The sequence below is a fragment of the Salvia hispanica genome, chromosome 3, assembly GCF_029641045.1.
Source record: "Salvia hispanica isolate PSC_SH4W2 chromosome 3, Shi_PSC_v1, whole genome shotgun sequence".
NCBI classification, from domain to species: domain Eukaryota; kingdom Viridiplantae; phylum Streptophyta; class Magnoliopsida; order Lamiales; family Lamiaceae; genus Salvia; species Salvia hispanica.
The window spans coordinates 55,133,718-55,144,508 of NC_142694.1; the positions used below are offsets into that span (position 1 = coordinate 55,133,718).

Here is a 10,791-nt window from a genome sequence, read left to right on the forward strand (position 1 = left end):
TAGTTAAAATTAATTGATGAAATGTCGAATTAGGAGTAAAAAATAGAATAATAGAAATTTTATTGGGTTTTCGGGTCTGGCCCTAACAGGTTGCGGATTAATCGGGTGCGTGCTAATCAGATTTTTATTTTATCGGACTAGAAATTTTTGGCCTTAACCCTATAAAGTTGGCAGGCTATTCATGGCATGCTAGCCCGCGGGTTACGGGACATCCCTACTAGCAGTAATAAATAAATCACAACCAGCAGAAAATAAAATAAAAACATAAGCCTGCATAAAAATAGAAGTGGAAATTATTATAATCTTTATTATCCACTTTTATAGAGTACTCAAAATAATTAAGCTAGCGTTGATCTTTTAATTTAATCGACCAACATTATTTGAACTGTCTAAAAAATTAGTATGAGGCAACTACTATTAATTTATAGTGTACATTTGGATCATTATAATTATAAAAGTCATTCTGTGAAAAATGCCCAAAACTACAAAGATCTAGAAATTCCAATGTGATTGTGAGTACTACCTTTGTCAAGATCTCGACTAGACGAGGAATATTTGTTGCATGAAATTGAATCATTCAAATGTAGAGAGGGAGAGAGTACACACAAACTAGAAGAGGAACACAATACAATACAAATCAATCTAAACAGCTCTCACTCCATTCTAGCACATTTTAATCCGAGAGGAAGATAAGGAAGAAAGAGAGAATTGTGGTTTCTCTATTATTCTCACCCAGAAATATAATAAGATTGAATTTGTATCATTAGATGGTATTGATTGTTAGAGAAAGAATGACCAAGTAACTTGGACTTTAAAGTTTTTTGTTTTAAAGCCCAACATCAAATGGGTTTTATTTTTTAAATGACTAAATTAAAATAATACTGTAACATAAAATATGAGTGAAAATGCTAATTTAGCGTGGGACGGCAGTATGGATCACCTAATTCTTTTCCTACACCACCTCCTACTCCACTCCTCACAAATATAAATAATGGACCCACCATCATATTTTATGTTTGTAAGGGTGGAGTAGAAGTTGGTGTAGGAAAAGAATTAGGTGATCCAGTCTGGTGAGACGGTGGAAGAGTCGGAAGAGAAGAAGATGGTGGAAGACAAAAAAAAAAGATGATATTTATCTAGCTTTTTTCACTTCCATTTTCCCATTTAATAAACCTTTTTCACTTCCATTTCCCTCAAGAGCATCTCCAATGGTGGCTAGCGGGACCGCTAACCAATTCTCGGCGCTGGCCGGTCCGCTAGCCGAACCATTGGAGGCGGCGAGCGGCAAAACGGCGAAGAAATCGGCGAGCCCACCGCGGTTTACGGGGGCTGGCTGATTCGCTAGTCGGTCGGCTGGCCGCCATTGCAGGCGCCCGATCGGCTAGCGATCGGCCAGCCCATTTTTACTTTGTCTTTTCGAAGAAATGGAAGAAAGAGGAGAGATGCAGAAATGGAGAAGAAGAAGAGATGAAGAAGACGACGACACTTTTTATTTAGGTTTTAAATGGACTTATTGGACTTTATAAATGGACTTTAAAGTTTAAAGTTGGGTTTTTGGGCTATCAAATTTAATTTATTTAGTTAAATTTTAAAGATGAATATTAAAGTGAATCTTAATAAATGGACATATTTAACTTTAAATTAATTCCGTATCTGTGTCGTAAATTTAATTCCGTATTTTGTGTGAGTGTAATTTATTTGTTTTTTTAATTATGTAATTTTTTTAGGACGCACTTTTTTAATTTAAATGAAATTAATGAATTTTCCCGTATATGTCTCGTAAATTTAATTCCGTAATTTGTCGTAAATTTAATTCCGAAAATGTAGTTATTTTTGAATTATTTTTATTGCGGCTGGCCTATGGCTGACCTAAGGCTAGCCTATTTGAATAAAATGCTGATGTGGCAGGTAGATTTTTAGTGCTGATGACGTGACAGGGAGAGAAAGTGGCCGGCCTATGACTGGCCTATTCTTATTGTGGATGCTCTAATTATAAAAAAAAATGAATATTTTCATGTCTCTAATTTTATTTAAATAAAACAAGAATCTAATTATTTTTCTCAAAACTCTCTTTTAAAGAAATACTCTCGTTGTCCTAATAAAGACGAATTACTTTCAATTTTCGTTTTAACCAAATTAACATTATCAATTACTATAAATTGAAATATTTTTAAATATAATTATTTTCTCTCTTAATTTACATAGAATATAAAACTATTTAAAATCCAATATAAAAAATAGATCGATCTTCCTTGGCATGGCAACGGAGGGAATAGTACTATATAACACAAACTCAAAGCCGAGAAAATAAAACAGACATGTCATTAAAAACTTATTCAACAAATGAAGCAACAAAATCCTTTATTTAAAGCTAAGAAATTACCTAAAACAATGGCTTTTCAACTATAAAATGACACTCACAGCCACCTTTTTTGTCTTGCCTCAACTCTTCTTCTATATAAACAAGTGTTATTTCCATTTGACATACAATGGCTGAGAGCAAGGAGGAGGATGTTAAGGTTGGAGCAAACAAGTTCAGAGAGAGGCAGCCGCTGGGCACCGCCGCTCAGTCAGTAGACAAAGACTACAAGGAGGCGCCGCCGGCTCCTCTGTTCGAAGCCGGAGAGCTCAAATCATGGTCGTTTTACCGGGCCGGGATTGCAGAATTGGTGGCCACTTTCTTGTTTCTTTACATCACGGTGATGACGGTGATGGGCGTCGGCAGAGCCAAGAACAAGTGCGCCTCTGTTGGCACTCAGGGCATTGCTTGGGCCTTCGGTGGCATGATCTTCGCTCTCGTCTACTGCACTGCTGGCATCTCAGGTCTCTCTCAATATATATCTCTCTGTCTCTGTTATGGACTCTATTCCCACATCGGTTTGTGAGAACAACTGTATATAGACTTTATCTCCTAACAGACTAGTTTTTTGGGCTGAGTTCTCCTGTTTAGTCTGTATCGAAATCTCTAGTGTGTTTGTGTGTTTATCATGCAATCTCCTGGTGTTTGAATCACAGGAGGGCACATCAATCCGGCTGTGACGTTTGGAATGTTGTTGGCGAGGAAGGTGTCGTTGACGCGGGCAGTGTTCTACATGGTGATGCAGAGTGTTGGAGCCATATGTGGAGCTGGAGTGGTGAAGGGTTTCATGAAGGGGCCCTATGAGACGCTCAAAGGAGGTGCCAACTTTGTCAGCCATGGCTACACCAAGGGTGATGGCCTTGGTGCTGAGATTGTTGGCACCTTTGTTCTTGTCTACACCGTCTTCTCCGCCACTGATGCCAAGAGAAATGCCAGAGACTCACATGTCCCTGTATGTGTCCTCTTCAATATACTATGGAGTACTATTTTGCACACAACAAATTTGGTATTGGTACTGAAGCAACATGTTAGTTAGTTAGTAATGAAATTTGACGGTGCAGATCTTGGCTCCTCTCCCTATCGGGTTTGCTGTTTTCCTCGTTCATTTGGCGACCATCCCCATCACTGGAACCGGCATCAACCCTGCCCGGAGCCTTGGGGCTGCCATCATCTACAACAGAGATCACGCGTGGGATGACCACGTAAGTAACTCTTGCTAAATGTGTGAATTTTAGTACTCCTACTATATACTTGTAAGGAAAATTGAGTAATTTGTTGTGCTATTTGTTGGGCAGTGGATCTTTTGGGTGGGGCCGTTCATCGGAGCAGCTCTGGCCGCGGTGTACCACCAGATAGTCATCAGAGCCATTCCTTTCAAGAGCAGGGCTTGATTTCAGAGTTCTGACTATACATATCAATATCATCATCCTCTCCATTAACTTATATCCCTCCTTGTGTTTATAAATATTGAAATTTCAGTGTAAATTATGAGGCTCTCTGTATAGTATCTCATGTTACTGCCTTTTTCTCTTTATTCATATATGGTATAGTAACAAAAACATGATGCCTTCCTACCAAATTTTCGAAATAAGAATTCACTTTTCATTTGGGGGGTTTTGAGCATATGGTAATTTTATCTTTTTCATGTTATATTTGTAATTTCTTCTATATTAGTCTAGCTAGCAAAGTGAATATGTTTAACTATCACCTCATAATAACTCCTACTAATAATTTAAGTGATTGTAAAGTGTGTTACAATTTGCATTATCATCAATGTGACGTTGGACCAAACGAAAGGGTTATATTTCAACTAACAATGTATAATAGTACATATTTATATTGAAACTCATTAAATAACGGAACTAATAAACTAATGATTAACTAAATTTGTTCATCAATTATGTCTTATGTTTAATGAAAAATTGAGAATAACGTAGAGATTAATTGTGAATTTCAAATCGACACCCTTATTTTTGGATAATATGTTGTCAAATTCTTATGTTCATCAAAACGTACCATACATCCAGTTCTAGTTCAAGTCGAATATAGTTCATTAGCTTCTAGGTAGGATTTACTAATCTTTTTATTAGTTCAGATTAAAAATATATAAGTACTACTAGTAAGTTAATGCGGATGGTTAAACCAAATGTACCTAAATGTAGTCCTTTTGGCAGAACACAATGCATATGTATTAGGGCTGGCAATTGTCGTGTTGATCCAATGTGATTCGTGTTGTTAATAAATTCGTGTTGGATTCGGGTTTGGGAGTAGCAGGTCGGTTTGTGTTCGAGTTTGGGGTTTTCTTAGCAGGTTGTGTTTGTGTTTGTCCTTATTAAGTCGAATCATTAACAGATGAACCCGGTAACGACTCAACACACACGCTTTGACACCATTGAACGATCATTCAAACCAACTAGGGTCAAATTAAAGTTTGACTATAATATTATGAAAACTACTGTATTAATCACAATTAAGAACAACTATTAAGACTAATGTATCATTCATCTATCTGCATCGATTTGTGGCTGAGTTATTGGTATCAGGAGTCAGCTTTTTGGAATTTGATTCTTGCTTCCACTATCAGGAAAATTATGTAATTACTTTTTGTGTTTTCACTATTCTCGTCCACATATATTTGTAATCAAACCATAGTATTCAATCAAAGTATTTATGAGTGCGTTTAATTTTCTATTTAATAGAATAAAGGCTACTAAATAGACGGAAATAAATGCCGCAGTTAAAAAAAAAAGAAATAAAATACAAAAGCATCATATATTGCCAAAAAGAGTTATTGCACTTCATAATTAGAGTTTCTCGCTCCAAATCTTCGACAGAGAGAAAGAAGATGTGGATTTTCGGAAGGAGAGGGCCGTCAGGTTTTTCAGCCTGCTCTACTGCACAGGATGTTACTCAAGGAATTGATGGCTCTTCCCTCTCCGCTATTGTTACTGGTCCATTTTTCTTTCTCTCAAATCATAAATGAAGATTTATTGATTTTCATCGAAAATAAAATTATTGGGTTCCTCACTATGTTGCAAAGTTCCTTTTTTAGAGATGGGTTTATCATGGACTTTGGGTTTCCTCTGTTTTAATCTTATGTTCTGAATCTTGGTCGAGCTCACTGTTCTATATGGCGGAGTGTGAGTGTGTGTGTTTAAGTTAATGTTTTTCTTTTTTATTAGATCGTTGTTATAGAATGAATCTGAGACAATTTCTTGATTCTTGGTTATTGAGAAATTTATGTGTGATTGACTATTGAGAATGATGGATTTGAAAATATTAAAGTGTGCTCATTCCATGTAGTATAATTTTTTTTTTTTTGGCTTGGATTGTTTGAGGCTAAAAAAAGTTGATCTTTTAAGTTTAACAGTGGAGAAAATAGGGTAGATGGGAACCATTGTTGATCCTTTTTAAGTATGAAAAAAACAGTGGAGAAAACAAACCAAAATATTTGGAAGAGTAGAGTAGCTTAAACTATAAGGTGGTGTTTAGTTTACTAGATAAAATAGTAGCAAGATATAATCTAGGATTAAATTGTGAGATCATTTAGTAGGAGAGGGTTGGCTAAAACTAATTATCACATGACTATCCATCTAGGATTAAGGCATGAGATTCAATCTCATTAACCAAATAATATAATACAAATTTAATCATGGGATATAATCTTGCAAACCGAACACCCCCTAACTATATTTGAGTGTAGTAGTTGCATCTTGTAGGTTGTTTCTGTCATCGTTATGACTTATGAAGCTATGCCATTGGCTCTGCAGCTAACATTGTTCACATGTCAATACTCTTTTAACCTGATTGGGTGTTTTTTCTCTCGTGCAACTTTAGGATGTGATTGAGTTCTATACATAACATGGTTTGTGATTCAAACTGTGGCATTACTAAAATACCGAATTGAATCTCACATTTTATTGGTCGCTAACTAGTACCCTGAGTTGTCACACCTTTGTTCACACATGCTTATCAGTGAATGAGGCTCCAAAGCACTTCAATTTTCCTCAAGCTAAACTTATTTGTGTGGATATTTATTGATCGAATAGAAATTTTCCTAGTATGTGGCTTGTACAGGGATGAAAATCATGATGCTTGATGTTGTGACTTATAGTGCTTTTTTTGTCCGTCTATCAGGAGCATCAAGTGGCATTGGACAAGAAACCGCTAGAGTCCTGGCATTACGTGGTGTTGATGTAGTTATGGCAGTGCGTAATGTGGAGAGCGGTAAAAAGGTCAAAGAAACAATACTTAAAGAGTCCCCTAAAGCTAAGGTTGAGGTTATGGAGCTCGATCTTTCCTCTTTGGCATCTGTTAGGAAATTTGCATCAGAATATAACTCTTTGGGGCTTCCCTTAAACATTCTCATGTGAGTTTCTTTTGATCTATGATCTTAAGTAGCAGCATATACACCTAAGGTCTCGAACGTCTGTTTATGTTTCTTCATTATTAAATACCTTTTAGCTTGTCCTGTAAACTAATATCTTTTCTTAAATAAAAGTAACAATGCAGGGGTTATGGCTACACCCTTCATGCTTTCACAAGACAATATTGAAATGCAATTTGCAACTAACCATCTAGGTATGCTTCCGTCTACTTCTTTCCCACAAAATTCAAGTGCACCTTTTGTTATCCTTGTAGCATTTGGTGATGCTCTGTTTTACATGATCTTTTGGATTCTTTAATTTCACACAATGACACTACTTTATCCCATATCAAAAGCGAAAAGATTTGGACCATTTAGCTTATTATAACCATATTATAATTAATAACCATGGCTTGACTATTTTGGATTACGAAAACTGACTAATACATCTTAATCTATCATCTATGCACATTCAAAGTTTTGTTTATGTCAGATTAACCTTTACTTAAAAAATATCTTAATGTGCATAGCATATGGATTTATGTTTTTACTAGTACATGTGTATTGTTTTTATATTGCTTCTTCCAAACATGGTGGATAATTACAAAGATGTCTTGTTTTTCTTTGAAACTTTCACATATAAACCATGATACAGTTGAATTGTGTTTTTGTAGCTTCTAAACTATTTTTCTTTGTTTCAGTTGGTTTTAATCTAACAAAGATGTTAATCTTTCTGTCAACTTTTAGTTAAATATAACACAAAAGCTAGTATTTAGGGCCTAATGATGCATGTTACATTCTTTTTTATCCTGTGTTATAAGCTTTCTTCGTCTGGATTACTAATAGATTTCTTCTTATGGTTTTATGAAAAAATAAAACTATTATTGACTATGTGACTATGTCCCTCTTTTACCCTTGTCTCAGGTCATTTTCTGTTAACAAATCTTCTACTGGAAAATATGAAAAAGACTGCAAATGAAAGTGGGAAAGAAGGAAGAATTGTCATTGTTTCATCAGAGGCCCATCGGTATACGTATCGTGAAGGCATCCGCTTTGATAAGATTAATGATAGTTCAAGGTATGTATCATTAAATATCATTGCAAAGTTTTCTCAAAACTAGCGATGCTGGGTTAAAGTTATTTAAAGAAATATTCGAGGCATGAGTTATTCTGATTACCTTATTTATTGTTAAAGTCTTTGTAAGCCAATTCTCTATTATTGTTGCTGTAGTTATCAGTAAACTGAAAATAAGGATGAATTATTCCTAAATTTGGGAACATTCTAACTGCAAATACAACTCCAGTTGTACTCAGATACTGTAACAGTTTTAATCTCTTTATGACACCAACTATTTAGTCAGTATACTTTGTCTTATTTCTTTCTTTAACTCAATATGGTAAAGGTTATTTCTTGTATTACTGTTCCACAGTTACAATAGCATATTGGCATATGGACAGTCCAAGCTGGCTAATGTATTGCACGCTAATGAACTTACGAGGCTGTTTCAGGTAATCATTGATGTGGCTGAAATACAAAATTTAAACTCGCTAAGCCTTGAATTCAATTGTCATTGCATATTCTGTTTGTTACCTGTGTTCGTATCTAAAGATGTTAAACAGGTAGACCCTACAATGTATGGGCTAGCCTTAACGAGCTACGAGTTATATGTTCCTGGCCGGTTTAATATGGCGGCCCTTACCCTAACAACACATGCCTGGTTTAAATGGGCCATTATCTAACTCATACTCCAAAAAGTCAAATCATAACACACGGGGTGTTTGGTTTGACATACACGCACTTGAATTTAATAATAAAAGTTATGGTTATTAGTACCTCCCTGCTAATTCATGTTCCTTTGACCTTCAAGCCTCTATGGACCTAAATTATAACCTTATAGTTCAATCAATGTTGTCAAATAGCGGCTATGGCAGGGATATGGCGCTATAGATCAGTTTTTAATGAAAACGCCATCGCCACAACGATACATGGCATTTTTATGTGGCGGCCGCCATGCCCGCCACGGTCGTGGCGCCATGGCGCCACCAAATCCCGCCATGGCGGTATTTTAGCCCAATTTTGTCCTTTTTTTGCTAATTTTGACTTTTTAATGGGCCTTTTTACTTTTTCATTGAATTTTGCATAGGCCCAAAACTAAACCAGCCCACCCCAACAATTCTAACCCATTTAATATTTAATTAAAATGAAAAACTAAACCCTAATTCAACCAACGGCTACTCCTTCCCCTAATTTAGAGGAAGAATTTGAGGATAGTGGAAGTGGAGATCAAGAGGATGAAGCAATGGAGGATGAAGATGAAATGGATGCCGATGATAGTGATGATGATGAACTAGAACACTATGTTGAGCTTGATGATTGATGTCTATTGAGCTTATCATGGTTTTATGTTTTGTTGAACACTTGAACTAAAGACTTTAATTACTAGACTTTTATATAATTGCTTTCCATTTTATGCTTTATTACATATTTTTAGAGTTTTTAATGGTATATTTTTAATATTTTCTAATTTTTTGAATTATATATGAATATATAAATATTATTTTATATATTTAATTAATGACCGCCACATCCCGCCATACCGATACACCATATCCCTGTGGCATTTTTCGGGCGAACCGCCATGGACCGCCATACTGCTTTGACAACATTGGTTCAGATGCATCACCAAACAACAGAGCAATTTGATGTTCTTCATTGTGAAAGTACATCAGTTTCTCTACTTGAGTAAATCTGGATGTACACGATGTTTGTTTCATATTTTTCAGCATATATACAAGGCAGGGCATCAATTTCCCTAAATCAGCTCAAGTTTGTTGCCTACCAAGATATAGTCCAAATTTATACATGTACTTGAAGCTGGTCTGCCTATGATGATATTCATCTTAACACTTGGTGTATTCTGCAGCATGCACTTTTTGTGATTTGTAAGGCTTTTTACATGGTACAGTAGTGAAGCAGTGTAACGTTTGGTTTTTCATGCTACTACAGGAAGAAGGGGTTAAAATAACTGCTAATTCACTACATCCAGGAGCAATCGCTACCAACCTTCTGCGGCATCATGGCCTCATCGAGGGTAACCATCGACTTCTATCTTCTCTTACTTCCAAAAAGATCAGTTATATCTATCGTGGTTTGAATTTTTTGGGGTGATGTGTTTTCTGTAGGCATAGTTAACTGGGTTGGTAAGTACTTCATCAAAAACATTCCTCAGGTGGGTTATACCGTTTCCCATTTCAACTGCACGATCCACGTGTAATTCATACAGTGTGCCTTCAACTGAACCCGTTCCTTGTTCCTGCAGGGAGCAGCCACGACGTGCTATGTAGCTTTGCATCCAGAGGTTGAAGGAGTGAGCGGTAAGTACTTTATGGACAGCAACGTTGGCCAACCGTCAAAACTGTCTTCTGACATTCAGCTGGCTAAGAAATTGTGGGACTTCAGCTTGAAAATGGCGAACTCTTAGATAGTTTGAGACAAGCTCATTTCAGATATTAAGAAGACTCACACATGATTAAATTGTGTCAAATATTTGTACATCATCAAGATAGTTGTGTGTTTATGGACCATGTGAATTTTACTGCAAGTTCGGCAGGTTACTCTGATGCATTCAAATCTTTCGTATGTGGGAGATTTAATCAGAGATATATGTATGTTTTCACATTTTTTTAAGGTTTTATGATGAGGAGTGAGTGCAACTAATATTTAGTCCCACTTTTGGTACTCCATATTTCTTTCTTTTCATTTTAATATTTTTCTATTTCAACTCAAAATTTGTTATTTAGTTTTTAAAACTTAGAAGCGCTTTCAAATTAAAATTTGATATTGTATTATGTTTCTCCTTTGTGAAAAATGTATGTAAAGATGCGTCTTTCATATGGGCCCGTTTAATTGGTAGAAATGAGAAGTTTAGTTTAATATCTGGAGTCAATAGTGCATTTCTGGTTTCAGAGTAAGAGCATCAACCACATTCCTTAAGTACTTACTCCATTTTTTATTGAACTAATCAAGTATTTCTGGATTGCAATTTGCACATTACTTCTTTACTAC

General features: G+C 35.8%; 2 protein-coding genes across 2 annotated transcripts; both read left to right on the forward strand.

Moving 5' to 3' along the window:
- Positions 1-2,449: 2,449 nt before the first annotated feature.
- LOC125215091 (putative aquaporin PIP1-4) lies at positions 2,450-3,966 on the forward strand. The gene is made up of 4 exons (XM_048116402.2): positions 2,450-2,823; positions 3,016-3,311; positions 3,421-3,561; positions 3,655-3,966. The coding sequence occupies exons 1-4, from the start codon at positions 2,490-2,492 to the stop codon at positions 3,748-3,750; spliced, it is 867 nt and encodes a 288-aa protein (XP_047972359.1). The 5' UTR covers positions 2,450-2,489; the 3' UTR covers positions 3,751-3,966.
- Positions 3,967-5,148: 1,182 nt separating this feature from the next.
- On the forward strand, positions 5,149-10,443 carry LOC125213185 (short-chain dehydrogenase TIC 32, chloroplastic-like). Its single transcript, XM_048113580.2, has 8 exons — positions 5,149-5,310; positions 6,497-6,728; positions 6,861-6,940; positions 7,650-7,803; positions 8,156-8,234; positions 9,733-9,817; positions 9,909-9,955; positions 10,046-10,443. The coding sequence occupies exons 1-8, from the start codon at positions 5,205-5,207 to the stop codon at positions 10,205-10,207; spliced, it is 945 nt and encodes a 314-aa protein (XP_047969537.1). The 5' UTR covers positions 5,149-5,204; the 3' UTR covers positions 10,208-10,443.
- The last annotated feature ends 348 nt before the right edge of the window (positions 10,444-10,791 follow it).

Excerpts from the sequence above, each read along its gene's own strand:
- LOC125215091 (XM_048116402.2), top strand. The coding sequence starts at position 2,490 with ATGGCTGAGAGCAAGGAGGAGGATGTTAAGGTTGGAGCAAACAAGTTC. Across the intron at positions 2,824-3,015 it reads CTGCACTGCTGGCATCTCAG|GAGGGCACATCAATCCGGCT; the intron begins GTCTCTCTCAAT and ends TTTGAATCACAG. Across the intron at positions 3,562-3,654 it reads ATCACGCGTGGGATGACCAC|TGGATCTTTTGGGTGGGGCC; the intron begins GTAAGTAACTCT and ends TTTGTTGGGCAG.
- LOC125213185 (XM_048113580.2), top strand. The coding sequence starts at position 5,205 with ATGTGGATTTTCGGAAGGAGAGGGCCGTCAGGTTTTTCAGCCTGCTCT. Across the intron at positions 5,311-6,496 it reads CCTCTCCGCTATTGTTACTG|GAGCATCAAGTGGCATTGGA; the intron begins GTCCATTTTTCT and ends TCCGTCTATCAG. Across the intron at positions 6,941-7,649 it reads ATTTGCAACTAACCATCTAG|GTCATTTTCTGTTAACAAAT; the intron begins GTATGCTTCCGT and ends CCCTTGTCTCAG.